The sequence below is a fragment of the Puma concolor genome, chromosome C1, assembly GCF_028749965.1.
Source record: "Puma concolor isolate L17-30 chromosome C1, mPumCon1.1.hap2, whole genome shotgun sequence".
NCBI classification, from domain to species: Eukaryota; Metazoa; Chordata; class Mammalia; order Carnivora; family Felidae; genus Puma; species Puma concolor.
In genome coordinates, this window is record NC_141674.1 from 48,599,472 (window position 1) to 48,624,770 (window position 25,299).

Genomic DNA, 25,299 nt, shown 5'->3' on the forward strand with positions numbered 1-25,299 from the left:
TTGAGCACAGTAATCCATTTATTTGGCTCATGGTGTTGCTCGTTTAGACTGTGCTCTTCTGGGTGGTTCTTCTAGTGTTAGCTGAACTCACTGCGTCAGGTCTTGACGGCCTGGGATGTGTGATGCAGGCCGAGTCTGGTGGTCATTGCCCTGCTGTACACATCTCTTCTCCTCCTTGCACCACTGTGCTAACCCCATGTGATTTTCTCTAGGCTGTGCGAGAGACACAGGAGAGCAAGCAGAAACACATGATGCCTCTTGAAGCTTAGGCTTGAAACCAGAATGCTGTCCTCTGACTTATTCTTTTGGCCGAATCCAGCCATGTGACAGAATCTGAAGTCTACACTTAGGAAAGGAGGCCCTGTGGATAGGGTGGAGATAGGAGGGGGCGGGCAGTTACAAATCACATGGCAAGAGATGAACATATATGGAGGTTTGGACACTTTGGACCGTGACTCCAACCTGCCACCGCTGTTCAGAGCTAGAAGGCAATGTTACCAAGTTAGAATGCTGCCCCAGAAGAGGGAGCAATGAGTTTAGCTTGGAGCTAGTGGTGGGGGGTGCCATTGGAACTGGACTATAAGGAGGACTTGGAGTTGGCCAATAGTCAAGAATGAGTGGAAGGAACAATAAGCAATTAAGACAGAAGGAACATTGAGAGCAGAGGTATAGAATTCTGCAAATGGCTGGGGCATTTGGAGAGTGAAGTGCTATTCTGTGTGGCCAGATCATTAGACATCATCTGTCCACACCGTCTTCGGTTCCATAGCATTGAGCCATCAGAGCTTCCAAAAAGTTGGAATTCCAGGCTTTGTGCCAAGAGGATTTAGCCTGTTGTATGTTCTTCGGAATGTGCTACGTAGGTGACTATCTTCTTGATACCTCAGATTTTGAGAATTGTCTTTTATAAGGTGGAGGATTTAGCATGTGTGTGTTACATTTCTGTGGACGCTAGCACCCCTTCAGTATATCTGTCCCACTTAGCTTCCTTAGCTCGAGGTGTTCTGCCCTCTCCACCATGTCTAGAAAAATCCTGAATGATAAATAACATGTATTCGCTTTCAAAAGACTTTTGGGTCCCACAAAAGGTCACTTCCTGTATGGAGCCCTTCTTGCTTGATACTTTCTCCCCTTTTCTCCCACCAGGTTATATCAGATTCCCTTGCTAAAGGTTTTCATTTTTTTTTTTCTCTCCCTCCTTTAGAAATTACTGTTAGTGTGTGATTTGAGGTGTGATTTATTAATTTCTGTGTCCCCCAGTTTGGCTGTCAACTTTTATGCAGGCAGGGGACCAACTCTTTTGCCTACCACTGGTTCCCCAGGGCATCACATAGTGCCAGGAGCATAGTAACTGAGTACTAACTACTTCTTGAGTGGGTGAGTGCATGAGTGAATCAGTGTGAATGACTGAATGAGATGCACATAGACTATTGACTCTAAGAGATAGTTTTAGCCTTAAAACTGTGTGAGCTCCCCAAGTTTATCACTTACCTTTGCTGAGGCGGATAGACCATATTCGATTGTTGGTGTGGCCATTCAGTCAGTATGCATTTTGGCTGAGTGTGGACTATGTACTGGAGGTAGAGCTGGGCAGGGCTGGTTTGGCTCTGAAGGCTTAGTGGGGGAGACAGGGAAGTGAATGGGCAGAGACAGTTACCATGGTAAATGTTACAGGTATGTCCAGGTTGAAGCTTAGAGAAGAGGCTTTGGACTCAAGTTTGCCCTTCACTGGGGTTCATGAAAAGGGATAAGAGTCATGAACGCTAACTGGCAAATACGTAACAATGAAGAACATCCTAGGCAGAATGAATAAAGGTTTTAGTGCCCAGGGAAGTGAGGAATCAGGCCTGCTAAGGGAGACTTCAAATAATACCACTCTGGACAATGAAGAAAGCAGGGGTTGGAACGGCAAGACAGGAATCTGGAGGTTGGCACAGTCCTATTACTAAAGGCGGTTTAAGCCCAGCTAAGGGATTGGATTTTTTCTGAAGGCACTGAGGAGCAGTTGAAGAGTTTTAATCAGGGATTGATATAATCAGATTTAATTTTATAAGGTTTGCTATGGGCACACCATGAAGCATGGGTTGGAAGGCAATAGCAGTGTTGGGAAGGTACATAGGAAGCAGTTAATTACACAGCACTTAAGCGCGATAATAGAAGGTATGTTTCACGTTCCAGGAGTTCAGAGGAGCACCTCTACCCAGAACTGGGGACTCAGTTATCAGGATGAAGAAGCTGGGAAGAGTTTCCAAACAAGTAGGAATAGGGCAAAGACCTAGAAATGTGCACAAATATGTTTTTCACCCCCCACCCCCCTTCAGAGAATTGCAAATCATTTGTTATTGCTGAAATGTACAATACTAAGGCTGAATGTATGAGAAATGAAGCCGGAGAGGAAAGTACCTCCCAGCATTCAGGTCTTCCTTCTATTAAATATTGCTTTAGACTGAAGCAATCATATGTATGCCGGTCACTTTTTGAATTTTTTTACTTTTTTATTATAGAGAGTTTTGAACATGCACAAAGCAGAGTAGAACACCCATTTACCCATCACTGAGCCCCACAGCCACCAACCCATGGCCAGGTACAAATGGAGACTTTGAATCTGAACAGGGATGTGTAATTACTTAGTTTGACTTATTCTACTCCGTTAACATTGCTTCAGATATCTGGGGAGGTATTTGGCAAAATATAAAGGAAGCCTGACTCATACTATTGGTTCTGCCTCTGTCCCATTTTCTTAGGTCTCTCTGCTCCCTGGTGTGCAAATGGACATACTCGGCAGAGAAAGGCTGGGATGACAGTTTCTGGAAGCTGATCGGCTTGGAAGATTTTGTTGCGGATAATTACAGCAAAATAGGTAAAATCAAAACAAAATGGAAACATGTGGAAAGTGATTATGTGTATGCATGTGTGTATGAGGATATTGGTTTTTTATTTATTTTTGTATGAATTGAAATGCAGAAACTCAGCCCTGTTTTCCTAAGAGGGATGAATCCATTACTGTGGGTCGACCACGACTAGTGGGCCCTTGTGTTGGGACTCATAGGACCTGAGTAGAGATATAGGCTGTGGAAGTCAGTCCTGAAATACAGAATTGTAGACATTGGGCTAGATTGAGGAAGACATTTGCAGGGAGTTGCTGGGAATAGCGTAATCGAGGAAGTACATATAGATTGTTTCCCATGAGTACTAGGAAGATGTTTTATGAATTAGGTTCAAGGAACCACACAAGGCCATGAACAGAAAAAAATAGTTGAAGACATCAAAATTAGAAGAAACGGGAACAAGACAAACTAGGACATGAGCCATTGGTCCATAAGGCCATAGAATCCCAGACTTCCAGTTTTATGTGGCAATGAGTAGGCATTAAAGGCATGAGTGACTAGTAGGGGTTTACTTGGGGGAAGAATTTAGACGCTAAGTACAAATCACAGTAGCTCACATTTGAAAGTTTAAAGTTTGCACGGTCATCTCAGAGAGAGCTGTTAATTTCCTTTCGTTACTACTTAACAGTTCTAGTTGAATGTTTAGGCTAAGATGTTGTAACAATACAAGGGAAAAAAGTACAGTGGGTTAAACAAGATGGAAGGTCATTCTCTTTGTGATAGAATAGAGGTAAGTAACTGTCAGGCCAGCTCGGCCATTGTCACAACATTACCTCCAACTTTGGGTCCAAGGTAGTTACTCCAGTTCTCATCAGTTCCCAGCCAGTGAGTGGGACGAATGAAAAGGACTGAGAAATCCATCCATGTTCTTCTGGAGAGCGCATAACCTGGAAATGAGCCACGTCATTTCTGATCACATCCCACTGACCAGCCCTTGTTCATAAGACCCAGCTAGGCTGTAGGGGTGGTTGGGAAATGTGGTCATTGGCCAGGCAGCCATGTGTCCATGTGCATGACCAGCTAAAACTTGAGAGTTGTGTTATTGAATATTGGCAAAAAACTGGTGTCAGCTACACATTCTGACTGCCCTTAATAACTGAGTCACACAATAGATTATTCCACTTTCACCTTTCTCTGGTGTGGAGTCCTCATGACCCATCTATTAAAGTTCAAGGATCGGGCGCCTGGGTGGCTCAGTCGGTTAAGCATCTAACTTCAGCTCAGGTCATGATCTCACGGTTCGTGGGTTCGAGCCCTGCGTCGGGCTCTGTGCTGACAGCTCAGAGCCTGGAGCCTGCTTTGAATTCTGTGTCTCCCTCTGTTTCTGCCCCTCCCCTGCTCATGCTCATTCTCTCTCTATCAAAAAATAAATGTAAAAAAAAAAAAATTTAAAGTTCAAGGATAGAAACATGAGAGACTCAGGTAGCCCCTGCACTACCATGTGGTAGGCAACATACCTTAGTTGTCTGTGGTCTGTTCAACTACAAATTGCTAAGTCTGGGGAAAAAGAACAGTCATAGTAGTATGCACAAAGAGCCATTCTGGAATTGCTGTGGCTCAGTTGAAACCATCTCTGGATCTGAGCTGGTGGAGAAGGGGGAAGAGGTCAGGACGAGGGATGAGAGGAATACAGCAAAGCAGCTTTCTTCTTCATCATCTACATTCTGAGTCCTTTGGTAGGTGACTTATATACATTATCTCATTTGGCCCTCACAGACCTGGTAGTGTAGCTAGCTGTTCCCATTTTATGGATGGGGAGACTGAGATTCAGTTCCTTGTCCGCTCTTCGGTTGTCAAGTCAGTATTAGAACTAGGGTCTCTAATTCCACACATTCCTACCAAAGCAGACTGCCTATGGGACACATGAGATGGAGGCAACTGGTGTGGGTGTATGGTGGCCTCCAGAAGGATTGGGCAGCAGTCCCAATATTGAGCACCCAAAGCCAACATTAAGTAGACTGGAACAAGTGTGCCTACCTGGACGGGAGTAGGGTGTGATGGGATCTCAGTGGAATATAATTTCATAGGGTGTAAAAAAGAGTTAATATTTTAAGTATTAATATGACTAATACGATGGTTGGCTTTAAAATTCTGGGTGGTCGGGCCATTTGGAGGCAGCAGCTTGGACAGTGACGGGGACCAGGGTCGGTCTTTTATGGTGGGGGCTGAGTGAGCTGGCTAGAGGGTGGCATGTTGGGGCTCCTGCCAAGCAGGCAGGGGTTTTAGACAGTGCTTCCTTTTCCCAAGGAGAATGGGCAGCTGCATAGAAGCTGATGCTCAGCTGAAAGCTTCTAGAGGGCAAGGACCACTGTGCCTTACCCTTAAGTGTCTCGGCACAGGCGTTACTGATAAATGGATGCTGACGGAATGTGTGAGACACAGGCAAGGTTGTTTGAACCGAGACAGGTGGCAAGAGTTAAGAGAAAATGGTGGCAAAGAACTGTCCCGGGTCCTAGACCACTAAAGCTACTATAACAACACCGTAGGCTGAGCGACTTATAGCAATGGAAAGGAACTTCTACCCTTCTGGAGACTGGGAAGTCCAAAGTCAAAGTGCCAACAAGGTAAGTTTAATGCTGAGGCCTCTTTTCTTGGCTTGTTGGCAGCTGCCTCTCACATTTGTTCACATGACCTCTTCTTTCTACATATGCAGAGAAAGAGTGTGACCAAGAGAATGCTCACTGGTGTTTCTTTTTCTAAGGACACAAATCCTGTTGGGTCAGGGTCCCACCCTTTGACCTCATTTTACCTTCATTATGTCCCACCCACCATATCACCAGGTATAGTCACCTTGGGGATTAGGGCTTCACCATGGGAACTTGGGGACACAAATTCAGCCCATAGCACCAGGGTATTAGTGTACTGGTCATTAGAGTTAAAGCAGGGCCATCAGGTCCTGAGTTCCCAATCTTTTGTTCTAGAGGCACCCCGTGAGCTTGCTACCTTGAAGAACCTTTAGGACTGAGTGCTAGGGGAGGGTGTTTTGTCATCTAATTGAGGGGTACAGGCAAGATGGGTTTAAACACCGAACTGGGAGCTAGGGCAGTTCTAGTTCTGGCACTGATGGTTTCAACTTAGATAAGTCGAGTAATGTTTCCATATCTCTACAGTCTTACCTGTGAAGACAGAGTAAATGGTAGCAATTAACACTAATAGCTTACTGCTTCCCAGACATGATACTGTTGTATTACAACCCTTATCTTGTTAAATTTTTACAACTGTGTAACAGAGCTGTTTTATTGTATTTTCTTCAGCTGAAGAAACTGAGGGTCAGAAAAGGGAACGGTGTTTAAATGATGGCTGTATAAGTTGCAAGCGGTAGAAGCAGAATTCAGACCCACGTATGAATGATTCCAAATTCTGCTCCAGCCGTTTTGCTATCTTGACTTCCCATTAATATTCAGTGGGTGCCTATGAATAGTAAGCAGCAGATCAGTACCAACCCTGCTTCCCCTTCTGTATTTCAAGCACATGTCTATGTGCTTTCTCATACCTTGTGGCATGTAATTCTCACAGTCAGTGACAAAAAATAGTGTTTCCCTGTTTGCAGACGAGAATTTGATAAATAATCTCATTTAACCACATGTAGAAGCAATAAATGATAAGTCAGGATCAAAGACCTTCCAGTGGGAGGCCCTAGAAGGAGGTGATACCATATTGGAACACAAATTTCAATTTCTTTTACTCATGCTCCCCACTATCCCTTAAATTTGGTTGTTCCTTCTGAGTGTTCCCATGGTATATTGGCCATATCTTATTATAATACACGTTGGTTACCTGTGTGTGTCTTGATTCCATGCTAGACTGTGAGCTCCTTGACGTCAGGATTTTCACTAATTTACCTTTGTGTCCTCAGTGCTGGCACAGGGCATGGCACAGTTTAGTAGCTCAGTTACTATTTGATTAATAAGTGGATAAATTTTACTATCTTATTAGTAAGTAGATAAATTTTACTATTCGATTAGTAAGTAGATAAATTGAGATGGCTGGTCCTGGTAGGTTGGCACCTTTTGCTTTTAAAAGCTATAATGATAGACGCCTGGGTGGCTCAGTCAGTTAAGCATCCAACTTCAGCTCAGATCATGATCTCACGGTTCATGAGTTGGAGGCCCTCGTTGGGCTCTGTGCTGACAGCTAAGAGCCTAGAACCTGCTTTGGATTCTGTGTCTCCTTCTCTCTATGTCTCTCTCTCTCTCTCTCTCTCTCTCTCTCTCTCTCTCAAAAATAAAAGCTATAATGATTTTTACTGATTTTTGTAGTATCTTTGGCAACTTGGGTCTAACTTCAACTATGTTTTTTTTTTTTTTTTAATGTTTTGGTGTTCCCCCAACCCTGACACAAAACCCGTGTTTAATTGGTATATTCAGTTTGCTAATAGAGCAATACCTACAGGAAATATTCGTTAATAATCCATAATGTTAATCTAGCAGAAAATTTCCAGAGTAACTTTATTAGATTTAGCCTGTTAACTTAATGGATTTTTAATGGATGTCCTAAGGAGACGTATCATTAACCAGAATATTGCCATACATGAATTAAAACTTACCCATTCATCAAAACTAATTATGTGATGTTTCCTTTGATTTTCATTTCTGGTGACTTGAACTTGTAGTTTCGGTGAACCAAAAGTGGAAGATAGTAAAGAGGTTGTTAACTCTCAGTTTTGACTTTGAAAGATTGCTCTGGAAGATACCTCCAGACATTCTTCAGTAATTCTTGTAACGATGAGAAATTAATCTGGGAAGCCTCCTTATGAAGTGTTAAACAATTCCAGTGGACTCATTGCCCGTCAAGATGTGGGCAATAAAGTGCAAAACCTTTCAGCAGATTTGAGTAGAGCTTTGTGGATTTGAGCATTAATTCAATTACCATAATTCGCTCCATGCGGAGCTTTTAGCCAAGTCTTTACCAGCCTTCCTGGGCTCATGCAGTAAATAAGTGCTTTCCCCGAAAACTGAACACCTCAGCAGCTGATGGTCTTACGGAGGGATATTTTTGAAATGAATTATTGATGAAGTGTAAGTTAAGGATCAAATGCAGTATTTATACGGTGCATCTGAAGGACAGGGGAAGAAATTTACAATGTTGTAAGTAACTTACATGCAAATTTCCAAAGCTAAAATATTACTACCTAATGCCTTCTTTCAAGGAAATATTTGGAAGATTTGATTTGGGAACATGATACAAAGTATGGGGGAAAAATCCTTTTGTGAATCAAAAGACTACAGTAGACATTTCTTTCTTTTTTTAAAAATTTTTTAAAATGTTTTTTATTTATTTTTGAGACAGAGAGAGACAGAGCATGAGCAGGGGAGGGGCAGAGAGAGAGAGAGGGAGACACAGAATCCGAAACAGGCTCCAGGCTCTGAGCTGTCAGCACAGAGCCTGACGCGGGGCTCAAACTCATGAACCGTGAGATCATGACCTGTGCTGAAGTTGGACGCTTAACCAACTGAGCCACCCAGGCGCCCCATAGGCATTTCTTTATAATTGAAACTATAGTAATGAAATGAACGTTGAGAATTGATGGGAAACACCCAAATCCAGTGTTTTGCAGGAATCATCTACCCATAGTCCAACAAAAGTCTGTTCCAGTAAATGTTGACCTTCAGTTCCATGAGAATCACTCCCCAGATCACCCATCTGATCCTAAATATCTATCAAGGAAGAGATCGGTGAGGAGCAAGGACACTTAGGAAAACACACAGCATGCCATCTGCTGTCATCTATTTTCCAGGATCTCTTTCAGCACTTCCCAGTTGCCTTTTTACTTCCTGGGTAGAGTGCTTAGCTGTGTTGCTGGGGCAGGCCACTTCGTGGAAACTCATGTGCGCAACATGGCTTGATTACAGAGTGCTGATTTGCAGTGCAGAGAGAGCTTTGTTATGTAAGAGGGCTCCCTGTGTTAGCTTCCAGATCATTCATTATTTGGGGTCAGGAAACCCAGGCAAAAAAGAGACGTAAAGCTCAAGTACAAGGAGTTACTAACTGTTAAGTGAGAGGCAAAATTGAAGATACAGCATATGTGAAGGAAAACACTTCCTTAAGGGGAGGAGTGCTGTATTTTTAAACTTCATTTCTCTCCCTCTGGGAGACGCACAGGACACTGGCTACTCTCTGGCACGTGGTAGATACTGATGAAGTACTTGTTGAGTGAGTGAATGTATGTTTGAATGCAGGATTTGATAAACAATTCCTTTTTTGGCCTCAGTTGTCCGAAATACGTAATGTACTCCCCATAAATTGTTTTGAATTATTTGATATCACTAGGCGACAGTGATTTCTTTTCATAATTTCAATGTTCACAGTCCTTTCTTCACGAATCGATTTACCACTTAAGAAGGGACTCTTGGAAAGACACACCCGAACCAGAATGATAGCGGCATTTCAACCTCATTCCTGTAACAAAATCTCTCTGAGACTTTTCCATGATGAGAAACATTTCTAACTCCTTCAGAGCAAACAAAACAAAAACAAACAAAATCTTATTTTAAGAAGATTATGAATATCACTTTTCCAAAGAGTAAAATAAACCCGCAGTTAACTAAAGCTACATTGTAGGTATTTTTGTCATGTAGGCTTCATGTTGTAGGTAAAGAATCCTGGCTAATCACAAGTATGTGTTGAGGACATAGCTGGGCCAGGATTCAATACTGTTCTGTCCTAAAGTCTAAACAATTGATGGGGCGCCTGGGTGGCTCAGTCAGTTGAGTGTGTGACTTCGGCTCAGGTCATGATTTCACAGTTCATGGGTTCGAGCCCTGCGTCGGGCTCTGTGCTGACAGCTGGAAGCATGGAGCCTGGAGCCTGGATCCTGCTTTGGATTCTGTGTGTGTCTCTCTCTCTGCCCCTCCCTCACTGGCCTGGGTATAGGTGGTTCAAGAAGAGCGACACATGCCAGGCCTGTGCTGACTCCATTTCAAGGCAGTGACTGTACTTCCTTTTTAACATGGCCCCAGGGAGGTTGTTTCCCCACCCCCCCCCCCCAAGTCTCCTGGATGAGCTAAGCTATCCTCCTTCTCCTGGATGGAATAAGTAAGAGTATACGAGCACGAATGATTGTTCACATTAATGCTTACTCCATCCTGAGGGAGAGAAGAGGAAATCCCTTTGTAGAAACATGCATAAGGGGTTTATATTAGTAATATGCATCGTGGCCAGTGTTGGGAGCCTGAATGCAGGGATCTCTTATCATCCATAGTTGTGGGTATTATAAAATCCTTTTAAAGCTATTAATACCCAGTGATCAGGGACTTGGCCAACATGGCGGAGAAGTAGGGGGATCCGTACGTCCTGCGTCTCCCAAACAAAGAAGGGCTAAAGCCAAAGGACTTTAATACCCAGTGGTCTGAGTTCTCCCAATAGAACTAGACATGTTTGCAAGGATTAGTCCGTTCATTTCTTAGAATGTGAGACTTTTCACATAGAGTTTTGCTGAACTGCTGTTCCATCTTGGTATCATGAGATGTTAGTGCTTTTTTTAGTAATATATTTTGGAAGGTCTGTAGACATCTTTGGCCACAGGTAATCCCAGCATTTTCTAGGCTCTGTGGGGTCTTCTACAATACTATCTCCCATGTCTTGGGGGAGACCTTCCCTATGGGTGTTTTCGACTGGGCTTTGCCTTTGCCCATCACCCTGAGCCTTTGTTCTTATCCCACTTTCTCTTATTACCCTTTTCATTCCTGTCCAGGTGATAAAACAGGGTGTTTTCAGTACCTGAGTACAAGTTCATATCCTCTGAGTATTGTACTATCTTATTTTATCCTTTAAAATCAAATTTCTGCCTGATGGAGGATGACCTAGAAGTCTTCTTGTTAGTTAGTGATCCTTCCAATCATGCATCCATCCAAACAGCCACACTACTGATTGTCTCCTATGTGCCAGGTGCTAGGTTAAGTACGAAAGAAAAATATATTCACCATGATCCATGCCCTTGGGCATCTCGTGTCTATTGAGCAGAGAGGGGAGGTAAATAAAACAATAATCTCAGTGTTGTTCTTGTTTTTCAGTAAGTCTAGACATATTCAAAGTACTATGGGGCAGCAGAGAAGGAATTCACAATTTGAGGTGTTATCAAGGAATACCTTGACACCTCATAAGGAATTCTTATGAGATGGCATTTGAGATATCTAAAAAATATGAGTAGTAGTTTTTTAAGCAAAGCAGGTAAATGATTTTCAAGGCAGAAGAAACAGCCCAGGTGAAGATATGGAGGCACAGAAGACTGTAGGTGTCCATGAATTGTTGGACATGGCTGGAGCATAGTGGATCTGGGGTAGGAAAGGAGAGGGGACTGGGTTTAATTTCTAATTGGGTTTCTATCCTTCCTTAGATAGGGGGCCCCTGGTAAGAGACCCAATGTCACAAGATTGGCTCCCTTCCTCTCAAGAGATGGTTCCAATTATTACTCCTACCAGTGCTGTAAATAACATGGTGGGCAGTTTTAGAAGTTTTGTAGCTCCTCTGAAAATGGTTGTGCATGCACACATGAGCACCCCAAATCTGTTTCTTTCCTCTAATCGCTATACAGTACCCACTGCCTACCTCTATACCATAAAGGTTTGTTACGGAGCTGAAAGGAGGTATCAGACGTCATAGTTCAGTGTGGCTTACAAAGCCTGTAGACCTGTTAGTTATCATTTTTTAAATATATTTTGGCACCATTAGGGCAACAGTCTTTACTGTCTCAACACTCTGTTCCCTGCCTGTTGAGCCTGAAAAAAGTAGTTGTGCTCCCCTGACCCACCACTGCCACTCTTAGATTCCCAGAAGTACCGTTTCAGTTGCTGGCCCTTCCAGGAATAGCCCTGCAGAGCCAGGAGAGCAAGGGAGCAGTGATGACCACATCATGCTGTAACGTAATGGCTTTTAGAAGTCTCACTGTGTCTAAGGTTTCATGGAACAGCTATTCCTTTCACTGTGGCATCTGGAAGATAATTGGAAGCCCCCCCAAAAGTGAGGTCGGCTTCCAACTTCTCTTACTACTGCTGGGCAGTTCAGAGAATAGCCGAGCTGAAAGAGATCATAGAGATTTTGCTCTCGCCCTGTTTTGTTGATGAAAGATTCAGTGAGGTAGGGTGAACTTCCTTGGTCTTGGAGCACTTTAGTGACAGAGCTGAAACTGGAAACCAGGTCTCCTGACCCCCCTCCCCCCAGTCCTGTGGTTGTTCCACTACTCCATGCCACCTTTCCTTGTCATTTAACCAGTCTGGTTACTGTCATTTGAAAGGGGCTAAGCACTAGAAGGTCACTGAGGGACAGGCTTACATATGTGAATGCACCGAATCCATTGTCCAGTCTTCAGCCTTGCAAATGCAGGAATTGGACTTTGTCCAAGCAACAAGAGATAGTTGGATCTAGGAATATTAGCTGTTGCCTATTTTAAGGGCTAAGAGTTTGGTCACCAGTATCAGGCCCGAGTTCAGTTTTGCCTCCATTATCTGCAAGCCATGTAGGCTCTGCCATATTGTTGGGTGAGTTACTTGATTTTCCTGAGCTTTAACTGGTATATTATGAGGACTGAAAGAAATAATGCAGGTAAAGATCCTAGCACATAGTTAAGTCTTCAAAAAAAATGCCACTTCTTACTGTCTTCATAACTGTTCAGTGTCTTGAACTCAGATTCTCACGTAGGTGATAGATCATGTCTGCCAAAGCCAGTACCCCATGACTGATCCCATGTAATTACTGCCAACTTCTTCTGACTTTGGGGAATGCTTTTCTTAGTTCTACCCTCAGGTTCACACAGCTTTTCTTCCAAGCAGCATGTAATAAAATAATCAGACTTCTGCTTCAAAGTCATCATCACATTGAAGTCTTACCTCCTTGAGAGGTTATCTTAACCAGAATTATAGGATTTCCTAAATTCTTCAGTCCCATAACTGGTGATCTTTAGCTTTTTCACATGAACAGAAGGGCACATATCCATAGGCAAAGAAAAAATACAGGATACATAGGTGATAATTAGCTAAGAAACTCAGTGACTAATGTTCCTATAGTGCTTTATGACTTCAAAAGAGTGTTTCTTTTCATGCATAGTCACACTTACTTTCCCACTGGAGTAAAATAGTTTTTACTCCAGATTTACACTTGGAGAAACTAGAAGTTAGAAGTTTTTGAGTCAGAAAGACCTATAATCAAATCCCAGAATCACCACTCATTGACTATACGACCTTGGGCAAGTCACTCAGCCTCTATGAACCTTGATTGTATCTATTAAACAGGTGTAGGAATACCTACCTTCCATGGGCTTCGTAATGGAGTGATGATGTATGTAAACTGACTCCTGGTAAGACCCCAGTAAACAGTAGCTAACTTAGCTGACATGAGAAAATTCAATGCTATGTCAAATATCATAGTGATAAAGGAGGCTAATATTGGGCTCCCCTAATACCAAATTCTGTGGGCAACCAAGAAGGACTTTGGATAACTATATTCACATGAAGAAAGACAAGATTGGGTTAATGGTTTACAAAGATCAGATCATATTTATGATTGGATAAAAAGAGAGAGGAAAAACTCTTATATTCCTTCTTTGTTCTCACTCATTAACTTAATGCTTGGCATCATGCTCCCTGCTGGAGAATAATGATGAACCAAAACTAACATGGATCCTGCCTTCCTGGAGTTTTTAATGTAGTAAAGAATGCATAAGCCAATCAATCACAAAATTGGCACTGAGGTAAATGCTACAGGGAATGGTAAAGGGGGCATTAAGAGTGTATAATAATGGGATATGGCCTTGTCAGGGAATCTAGGGCATGTTTGAGGAATTGATATTTAGATGTTTAGATGCCATCTAAACACAGACTCTGTTAAGAGGTTTGGGAACAGTGTTGCTGTTAAGGAACAGCATTTGCAATGACTGTGGCAGGAGGGAGCATGGTGAAGGAAGACCATTGTGGCCAGAGATGAGTGCATTGAAAGCGAATGGGATGCAAATTCCCTGAAATCATTATCTCATAGAGCTAGCTTCATTCAGACTGAGTGTGGTTGAGAGAAAGCTAAGGGAGTATTTTGACTGTCCCATTCAGCTTTGTATATCATGTTCAGCTGGGCATCTACAAGTAGGATAGTAAGTTGCAGATGTGATCTTGGAGGCTTCTGAGAGCAAGGTTGAATTGCTGCTCAGGTGAGGTGCTGCTCCTAGTTTTCCAAAAATTTGATCCCTAAAAACCATTGACCTATGTGCTTCCTGCTAATGATAGACCTTGGTTTTGATGATTTTGCATATGATTGTAAAGGGGATGTCATTAGGAAATAGCACAGGTTCACTATGAATGAATTCTGCTGACCTAACCTTAGATGTTGCCTGTTCTGGAAATTCCTTTCTCAGTAACAGTCTCCTTCTTTAGATTGTTGGGCATAGTCTAAGCTCCAGTAACACCTAGTGCTTACATCTTGTCTCTCTTCTCTTGTATCCTCAACTGGACTGTTCTTATTGTCTCCTCTGCCCAGCATCACCACTAAGTAAATGCTGGATAGATTGGTGGATGGGAGAGATTGAGATCCAACACAGAACTCTTGATTTGCCCACACAGCCCAACCACCCAACATGCTCCTCCTGTGGTGTCCTCTGTCTCCGTATAAGGTACAACAGTTCTCTCGTTCGGTGAGGACCCAAACCTCGAAGTCATTCTCCACGCTTCTCTTTCTCTTACCCCTTGTATTCAATTTGTCAATAAGTTCTTTTTGCTTGGGTTCAAAATGAACCCTAAATTAGATCATTCTTACCCCTCTTCACTGTTAGCATCCTAGTTCAAAGTATTTTCATCTTTTGCAGGATTAGTGTACCAGACTCTTAATTGGTTTTCTTGATTATGTTCTTTCCTCTGATAATCCATTGCTACAGCATCTGGAATATTATTTTAATAATGTAAATCAGATCATGCTATTCTTATTCCCAAATTCTTCTAGTGGCTTTCCATTACACTTAGAAAAAGAATCTAAATTCGTTGACATGTTCTACAAAGTCCTACACAGTAGCTCACTCCTTCTCCCCCCTTTCTTTTATTGCTTGCCATGCGCCCACTTATTTACCATCCAACATCAATGATATTCTTTCTGTTCTTCAGACATTTCTAGCATACATAGCCTTTGCCTTAATTCAGCCCTGTATCTGGTTTGCTCTTTTTCAAAATATTGGCATGGTTATCCTTTTCTCTTTGTTCATATCTCAGCTTAAATGTCATTAGAGAAGAGCCTTCCCTTACCTTCTGAGCTACCACTCTGTTCACTGCTCTAGCAGTATTCTATTTCTCTCTTGTATTTTCCTTTTAGTACTTGTCACTGTCTCATTACCTTATTCTTGTATGTATTTTTTTATTGACAAAATAACTGCTCATTGAATATTATTGAAAAAATAAATGGGTTAATTAGAATTTTGAGAACACTACTGATCAATAAAATGGCATAGAAGGAATGTATCTTGTTTGCTATACATTTTTGAAGAATTTCTAACAGTTTACTCGTAATTAAAATAAGGGAATTTGGAATGAATGATATGTTCAGAATATATTCCCAAATGACTGAGAAACTATCTCAAAGACCATTGATAAAGTACTTAATTCATTGTGAGTCCCTGGTGGTATGACATGCAGCATTGCATTTTAACCTGCCCTTGTTAATATTTTCAATCAGCAAGTTAGATAACACATAGAGGACTTGCTGAGTAAATATGTAAGTGATGTAAAACAGGGAACCCTAAATAATACATTAAATAACATAATCCAAATTTCTTTTTAAACAACAGATTGGAAGGGTTAGCTAAAATTAACAAGGTGAATTTTTATCAGGGATAAATTCAGAGTTATGTCTTTTCATTAAAAAATACAAGGAAGGAATGGGCAAAAGATCTGAACAGACATTATAAAATAGAAAATAAAATTAAACAACGGTGTATCTTTTCTAAAGAAGACATAGGGATGGCCAAAAAGTACGTGAAAACATGTTCAACATCACTCATCACCGGGGAAATGCAAATCAAAGCCACTGTGACATACCGCTTCATGCCTGTCAGAGCGGCTAGTGTCACAAAGACAGGGAATAACAAGTGTGGGCAAGGATGTGAAGAAAAAGGAATCCTCGTGCACTGTTGGTGTGAGTGTAAATTGGTGCAGCTACTATGAAAAACCTGTACAGAGTTTCCTCAAAAAGTAGAAATGATCCCCCCAATTCGACTTGTGGGCATTATTATATGCCCCCCCCATCATGTTTACTGCAGCATTATTTATAATAACCAAGACATGGAAGCAACCTAAGTGTTCATTGGTGGATGAAGGGATAAAGAAGATGTGCTGTGTGTGTGTGTATGTATGTGTGCATACACACAATGGAATATAATTCAGCTACAAAGAAGAATGAAATCTTGCCATGTGTGACAACATGGGTGGATCTTTGGGCATTACGCTCAGGGAGATGAATCAGAAAAAGACAAATACCATATGGTCTCACTCTTACGTGAGATCTTAAGAAGGAAAAAAGCAGCTCAAAGATACACAGAGCAGATGGTGGTTGCAAGGCAGGGTGGCAGGTGGGTGAAATGGGTAAATGTGGTCAAAAGGTACAAACTTCCAGTTAGAACAGTAAGTCCTAGGGATGTATGTATGGCCTGGTGAGTATAGTTAATAATACTATTTGAAATAATATATTTGATATATATAAATATATCAATAATAAATATATATATTTATAATATATTTGAAAATTGCTGAGAGAATTGATCTTAAAAGTCCTCATCGTAAGAAAAATTGTAGTAAGGTGACAAATGTTAACTAGACGTAATGTCATTATTTCACAATAGATACAAATTTCAAATCATTATGTTGTACACTTGATACTAATATAATGTTATATATCAGTTATACCTCAAGAAAAAAAAATAGCTTCTCAATGACGTACGCGTGATCTCACTAGTAACCTAGATTTCATAGAGAATGCTTGATGGCTAAGGAACGATGAGGCAAATATTTGTTGAGTACTTCTTATGTACCACTCACTCTTATATGCTTTATAACTATTAACTTATTAATCCTTTCAGCCAGTCTAGGTAGGTACTATTGTACTTTACTGATGAGGAAACTGAGGCACAGAGAGTTTAAATGAGTTGCAGGTCACACAATAAGGAATAGAGCCAGGTAGGTCTTCTCTAGAGCCTGCATATCTGACCACAAGGCCGCAGAGCCTCCTGGGGCAGGGCTGTGTTAACATAGCTGCAGTGTTCAGGTCAGCATCCTCAAGAGCCTCAGTTCTGGTCAAGATTACATCTAAAATCCTGTGTCGAATTCCAGGCCTCACATTTATGAAGACCACTGACCACCTCCCCCGCCCCCCTCAAAAAAAAAAAAAAAATAGTGCATCTACAGGAGAATGACCCAGATAAAGAAGATAATTTAGATCCAGTGAATGTGGGAAATAGTTGGACAGTCTGGGGTTGTCTAACATAAAATCGCCTGCCCCAAATGCGAAACGTTAATAAACGATGGAGCTAGATTCTAATCCAGATCTTTGACTGGATTGCTGACTGAAGGAGATGATTGAAGGAGATCACAAAAGGTTCAAGCCATCTCAGAGGCTCCTCCTCCCCTTTCTCTGAGTGTAGGGAAAAGAGGTCTGTAGATACGGCTCACAGAGGATCAGAATGATCTTGGCTTTTCTGAAATCCCAGGAGGAGAATCAGTGGACAATATGACTCTTGCAAAGCCGCGTGTGTTTCATTCACATTAAAATTCACAGGTCAGTTTTGGATTTTTCCCTTCTTTTGAAAGTTATTAACCTGAGACTTGCATCTAGACCCCAGTTGGACCTCTGACCTCGTGCCATTATTGTCAACCATTTAGAGGTTATCTAGTTCAGGGTTCTTGGAAAGCAGCCGTTTCCAGTGGCCGCTCTTCGCTGTTGTATGTGGCCTGTCAGAGCTGCTGCCTCTTCTACCCAGCTTATCTTGGTCGTGCGGCCAGCCGGTAGGTGGTGACCTTGGTTTCCAGGGTGGCCCTTAGCCCTGACTTCCTAGCTCCTCTGCGATGCCCTTCATCCCACTTCTGTGGATTTTGATTGTGCGATACTCACGACCTTTTCAGTTTCCCAGCATAGGCTAACCTTTCTGAGAATACACATCAGAAGGCCGCTGTGGTCAGGTTGGCAGGTCACTGGTTGACTAATGGCCTCTCCAAGGTTTGCTGGCAGATACTGCATTGTTGTGAAGCCTATTGATCCCAAAAGTTCGCCTGCTGCACAGACAGCCTCTGCGGGCATGAGGAGGTGGTGAGTCATGGCCCCACCACCCCTGCCACCCATCTGTTCTCACGGCAAGGAGAACAAAGATGATCTCTTTGTGGTATCGTAAAACCTAGAAAGACATTAAAAATTCCGTTAAATTTTCATACCCTTTTAGCTGCTGAAATGTACAATCTATTAGGAGGGGAAAAAAGCCTCGTGCAATTTTTTTTCCCCGTTGCCCTTACTTCAGAGGCTACTTAAGGGACCAGGTAATGATTTTACGATGTTTATTAATACTTCATGTTCTGCTTCCCTCCCCCCCCCCCCCATTCTTTTCTACCAAGGACCATGCATTTGTCTTTAAATTGAAAGTACAGAAGCTGCCAGGGGATCTTTCAGATACAGAGTTTTTTGCGATGTCATAGGTTGCCCTATTATGGATCTTGTATGTAGAGATCTTTGAGCTTCTGGGTGAGGGATATTCTTGAAATGCACTTTGGGGTAATAGAAAGAAAACAGGTTTTAGAGCCATACTAGATAAGAGTTTGAATCCTGATGCTGCCATTTATTCGCTGTGTAACTAGTATCACGCAAGTCACTTAACCTCTGAGGGTCTAAGTTCACCTACCTGCCACATTGAGAGAGAAATATCTGGGTAACACCTGGCAATTAAGATGACCTCACACACACACACCTCCTAATGTAGGCCGCCTGGGAAAAATCTTGTCTGACCCCAGTCCTCATACTATTTTCAGTTTATCCTAGTTTTTCTGAATAATTACTTGATTTTCTCGGTCTCTCGTGGGCATCGTATTGACTAAGTGGCAGGATGTTCCACATCCCTTTGGCTGCTTGAGGACTTAAAGCAAATTTGAGATTCATCTGTAGAGGTGTATATGTTGAACGCTGTCTCAGTTCATTTTGTTCCCATCTGGGCTTTTATTTAATCTTCAGTCCCACTGACGTTTTCCCCTCCTTGTGTACTAGTTATAAGCTCCCTCCAGTATTTTTGAAGACACGCTAGCACACAAGAAAGTCTGGAACATAGTAGGTGCTCCATAGATACGGCAAATGAACGAATGAGTGTTGGAGGGTACGTTCAGAGACAGATGCTTCAGAGGGGAGTTAAAACAAGTAAAAGAAGGTGAAGGTCATGAGTTCACACCTCCAAGATCTCCGAACGAAGACCTGGAGAAAGCAGTGAGAAAATGGAGCCAGGAGGCTAGAAATAGGGATTTGGAAGTCATCAGCGTCGAGGTACTTGGGGCCGTGGGTATGTGCGGAGGACTCCAGCAGCAACACAAAACTGGAGCTGGGAAAGAGGAGTCTCAGCAGGTCAGGTGATGTGGTGGTAGCTGCTAGGAAAGCTAAGGAATAATGGGCAGGGAGATGATAAGGCAATGAAGACTGAAAACTGGCCATTTGCTGAAGTGACTTGGAGACTCAAGAGCCACCCACTTCATTATATTGTAAAAGGGAAGGCAAAAGATAAGGGTTGAGGAGCAAATAATGATTCAGTAAAAACTATAGCAAACATGTACCAGGCACTTATTAGATGCCTGGTCCTGTGCCAGGTGTTTAATACGGATTAACATATAGCAACACCAGCGTTACGAGGGAATGTTATCCCTTTCCCCTCTTTCACGGAAGAGGAAAATTGAGGTGCATGAAGTTAAGAACCCAAAGTCACACAGCTGGCTAGTGTGGATTCAAGCCGCAAGTCAGATGTGTAGTAAGGATTCAAGCCAAGACAGTTGGATGCCAGACTGAGAATAATAGCTGAGAAAACAGCCAGCAGATTTAGACAACTCTGTAAGAAATTTGGTTGATAGGGAGAGAAAGAGAAATGGAGGAGGTTGGTAGAGGAGGAAGAATAGTTGAAAGTTGCTTGGTTCGTTGGAGATGAGAGAGATTGGCTTGAACAGCTCTACTTGCTGACAGGAAGGTTCTGGTAATGAGTGATAGATTGACAATACTAGAGAGAGGAAAGAGAATTGATACACTGAGTTTGCAGAGAAGGCAGGAAGAATGGCTTCTAGAAAGAAATGGGGAGATAGTCGTTCTGTTGCTCTAGGAAGAAGATGACGAGTGCAGACCCGGGGAGGAGGGTATGCTCAGAAGGGAAGTGAGGGGAGCTCCCTTTGGGTGGCTTCTGTTTTCTGTGTGAAGCGGATGAGATGATTATCTGAGAATGTGGCAGAGAAGTAAGGGAGTCCGAAGCCTGAGAAGAGTGGGAAAGGTTTAAGTAGAGAATGGGGGAACAAGAGGGGTGAAGAAAACTTGGAGGGTTGTTGAATGATATTGCCAGCCTTGCATGCGTTTATCATTAATCTGCCCTGTTGTGTGATGTTTCCCCTGCCGTGCACAGCCTTCTGGTTGCAAGCACAGAGGAAGGGGCTGTTCGTTTGCTTTTTTGTTAATTGTAGTGAATAGTAACACTACCCATCCAGTTCTGCCAGTCCATGACACTTCCTCCCTCATCGCCTGAATCTCAGTTACCAAGTGCTGGCAGTTCTCTGCCCCAAATATCTCTATGATCTACGCCCTCTCTCCATCTTAAATGCTTCCATGTCGAGGTTCCTATAACTTCCCACCCGGACTGTTCAGCAGGCTTCTACACTTCTCACTGAATGGAAACTTGCTTTCTTCAGCCCATTCTGCACACTGTCACCAGCATGAGCTTTTTACAATAAAAATTCAGGTGTGCCTAGGTGGCTCAGTTGAAGAAGTATCTGACTTCGGCTCAGGTCATGATCTCACGATTCATGGGCTCGAGCTGCACGTTCAGCTCTGTGCTGACGGCTCAGAGCCTGGAGCCTGCTTCAGATTCTGTGTCTCCTTCTCTCTCTGCCCCTCCTCTGCTCACGCTCTGTGTCACTCTGTCTCTCAAAAATAAATAAATGTAAAACAAATTTTTATAATAAAAATCCAATGCTGTGTCTTCTAGCATAAACCTTCCCAAGTTTTCCGATTGCTCTTGGGGCACAAAACAAAAGTGCTTCCATGCCCTCCCCTTCTGGCACCATTCTCCCCTTTGATCTCTGTCCTCCAGTTGACTGCGTTTCTTTTAATTCTCTGCACCTAACCCTCTCACCACTGGGCTGGCTGTTTTGTTTGGTCTTACTGTCTTGCCTTCAGTATCAAGTCTGTGTCGTAGGCAGAAGAAGGACAAGCACAAAGGGCAAAAGTGTGTGTGTGTGTGTGTGTGTGTGTGTGTGTGTGTGTGTGTGTCTGCTTCCATTTCAGGATGTTACCTTTCATCGTAAGGCCAGAAGTATATTACATGAATACCACTATCTGTAAGGGAAGCTGGAAAAGATAAGTTTTTTGCTGGTCACACTACCACCTCTTGTAACATCTGAGTTGGGGCGCCTGGGTGGCTCAGTCAGTTAGGCATCCGACTCTTGTCCTCAGCTCTTGATCTCGAGTTCATGGGTTTGAGCCCACATTGGGCTCTGCACTGGGCATGAGCTTACTTAGAGGACAAACCAAAACAAAAAAAAAAACCCACATCAGAATTGTGTCATTAAGAAAGATGAGGAGGATGTGCGCTAAGTAGGCATCTTATACTCTCTGCCATAGGCGAGGAGTTGTTTTTCAGGTGAAGAGCTGAGTGAAGGACATTGCTGATGGAAGTAACAGCCTAAGTAGAGGTTCAGAGCTGAGTAATAGGGTATGTGCAGGGAAGGAGTTTCTGGAACATTGAGTTTGGGGTGGGAAAAAGACGTGAAGCTGGAGAAGTAGGCAGGGACCAAATTATAATGGCTTTTCTGTGTCATGATGAATCACTTAAACTTTATCCTGTGTGTTCTTGTTCTCTAGATGGGATTTTATGCCCCAAGTGATGTCAAGTAAGATGGTCCAATGAGTATGGAAAGACATTTAGGGTTTATATTTACCTCTATTTTTATTTCATTCTTTAAAATTTTACCTTTACGTGTGTTTCACCATACACACATATAACTTACAAATCTAATAGCACATACATATCATTTATAAGTAATACATATGTTGGGAAATCATGATAAGACTTTTCTAGTGGCACACACAATTCAAATGTTCGGAAACCATTGCATTAGGCATCTGGGAACTAGTGAAAGGTTTTAAACAAAGAAATGACGTGGTCCATTGCGCCATTCTTTCTCCTTTAGAATATACAGTTCTTTAATTGTTTAAAGAATAATTTCAGAATGTTAGTGTTTGGAAAGGAATATAGAGAATGTGCACTTTGTTTTACAAGGATGATCCCTGAAGGTAAAATAATTAAGGATGATCTCTGAATCAGTTTGGAGCTGAGCTGGGGCTCAAACCCAGACCCCATCTCCTAATGGTCCTTTGTGTGTGTTCCCTACATGATTCTTTTCTCTTCCTGATGCCCATCCTCTTTCTCTGCAATTATTTTTCCTTCCTCCTTAGAACCATGGACATGTGGGCACCCAGAAGGGAGTAAAGGTATACATTTTTCATAAACATAAACACCAACAAAATAGAGTTTTGTGGAAATGAATTACCCGCTTCGCTCAGGATTCTGTTAACTGTTCTGCCATTGATTTGAAGTCTCGAGGCACAGATTCCCACAGGTTCTATTTCCATGATGGTAAATTCATCCGCTCACTGGAAAGCCTTTTGACATTGTGCTTGCAATGCTAACAGTCTAAGTAAGAGATCGCACTGAACAGATTTCTGACTTGGGAAGAGAGAGGCTTTCCAAGGGGTACACTGCTCACTTTATTGCAGCTCTGTGCGTATGAAGAAACACGTGCTCCCATGGGAATGTGTCTGTGTTTGGATATATTTCATAGAGAGTATCTTGTAAAAACCGATGGGGAAAAATGTCTGATTTATAGAATCCTATTTCCTGATGCTGTGAATGCTAGTTCAGGTCTCTGTTAACTACTTCTTGGCCAATGTAATTGATTTATTTCCACCATGCCTCCACCAGCCCAGCTCTCCAAGTATGGGAAGGACAGGGACTCTGATGACCAGGTGGTAAGCAAGATCTTTACTCTCCTGGGTATGTTAAACTATTCAGAAAAGTCAGTTTATAGGGGTACAGATCAAGGGTTAGATGTCTCCAGACGAATGTGTTTGTCAAGTTGATGATCATGTTTACCAAGATCCTTTTATCACCAGCTGAGTCCTCTTTTAATGGCTTAGGTCACCCCGGAATTATTTCAAAAAACAGCTTGATGTTAGAACCTCTTGCGGGCTTGCCAGACACAAATGTAAAGTGAAGTCTGTAGTCTTCTTGGTAGCAAACGCCAATCTCAAGCCCACTTGTGTGAATCCTGGACAGATGTTTTCATATTTGATCAATTATTTCTTGGCCTCACAAAAATGACCATTTATTTTAAAAAGAGAGTTGTTGGATATAAGAATCTTGACTGCATTTCCCAAAGAGAAAACTTATATATATATATATATATATATATATATATAACATATATACATATATATGTGTGTATGTATATACATAACATATATACATATATATGTGTGTATATATGTGTGTGTGTGTATATATATGTTATATATATGTTTATATATATTTAATATATACTATAGTAAATATGTTTACATTATAAATTAATAATTATTAATTATTATATTATTTATATAATATATAATATGTATAATATATAAATGTATATATGTAAGTTTATATATCTTCCCGTTTACAGTGAGGAAACTGTAGCTCAGAGAGGCAGAATGATGGAACGAAGCCAAGAAGTGGTAATTTTGGCATCTTTTAATTGTCCAGTTATTACAAAAGTTAATTCTGGAAAAATAACTGATTTTGCCTCTTGGGCTTCCATTCTGCGAGGACACTGAACTCTATCAGCTATTCTCAAACTGGCGCACATATTAGAACACCAGGAGAGCTTCTAGAGATGCTGATTTCTGGGTCCCCCTTAGAGTTTCTGATAGAGAAGATCTGAGGGCTCAAGCACTGGCATTTCCAACAAGTTCCCAGGTGGTGATCCCCAGCCATACTTGGAGACCCTTTGGAGTAGATGGTCCCTCACATTTCTTCCAGGTGTTACTTGCTGGAAGATCTGCAACCTGGCTAGTAGCTTCATTAGTCCTGAATTGGTTGGTGATCAAAAACACTACTGCTTCCAAAGTGCTTTGACCAAGTTTGGTGGTTATCCAGGAAAATTGTCAACATGAATGGAGGAAAATGCTGATGAAAATCACTCCTTCATGTATTAATTTGCTCATTTGTTCAACAAATATTTATTGAGCATTCGATGTGCCAGGCATTATCCTAGGTACTGGAGATACAGCATGATTAAGACATACCTGGCCCCTGCCTATGATGTATATATAGGCTATGGAAGAAAACAGATTATTAATTTATTGTCATTACTGAAAAATAGACTATGAAGAAACATTATTAATTTTTTGTTATCACTGAGAAGGAAATGCATGGACCTATAAGAATAAAATACTCTACTCTGAAATTTGCGATTATAACTAAACTTTACCAAAGGAGGCTTATTTTCTACTGTGGTCTTAAGTCATAAATTGCCTACTTCTCTCTATCCACTTTGACTTTCGTCCTTTGCTTTTGGAGGAGGTATTTCTATTGTGCCATCTCAGTAAGTGGCATTTTCATTTAATTTTTGCTAACCCAAACTTTGCCTTCCTGTCCTAGATGAAACCTTGGCTTTGTTCAAAATTTGCATTTTCATTTTTAGCAGATAGTGACAGTTTAAATCAACAGCAAGAGCAGAAACCCTTGTCTAAAGCAATTTCCTCACTATTATTCCTCACTTCAATGGAATTAGAAGTCCTAGGGTGATGAATTCAAATAGTCCTCTCCACCCTCACCTGTACCTCCAGCTGTTTACCTTTTTTTAAAGAATAAAAGATGAAAGAAGGTTCTTGAAAGAAGAAAATCTATAACGAGAAGGAAAGGCAATCTTGTACTGATAATGGTGATCATTTGTACAGTGCGTATTATGTGACAGGGACCACTTTCAAGCATTTTATGTGAATTATCAGGTAAATTTCCCAACAAACCAGTGAGGTGCAGGTACTATTATTATTTCTCTTTATAGATGTGGAAATCGAGGCTCTTAGAGGTTAGATAACTGGCCTAACTCTCATACTTACCGGATGGGGGAGTAGGAATTCAAAACCAGGCCTGTCTGAATTCAGAAGCTCATGCTTTTTACCAGTAAATTAA

The 25,299-nt window shown here is 41.8% G+C and overlaps 1 protein-coding gene across 12 annotated transcripts in view; it reads left to right on the plus strand.

Annotated features, from left to right (window-relative positions):
• Positions 1-25,299, plus strand: part of FGGY (FGGY carbohydrate kinase domain containing) — a 420,763-nt gene that overhangs the window by 151,316 nt on the left and 244,148 nt on the right. For all 12 annotated transcript variants that reach the window (XM_025912763.2, XM_086717131.1, XM_086717132.1 and 9 more), the window contains one exon: positions 2,745-2,860. In XM_025912763.2, the coding sequence (XP_025768548.1) occupies positions 2,745-2,860 (116 nt within the window). The remainder of the gene's footprint in view (positions 1-2,744; positions 2,861-25,299) is intronic.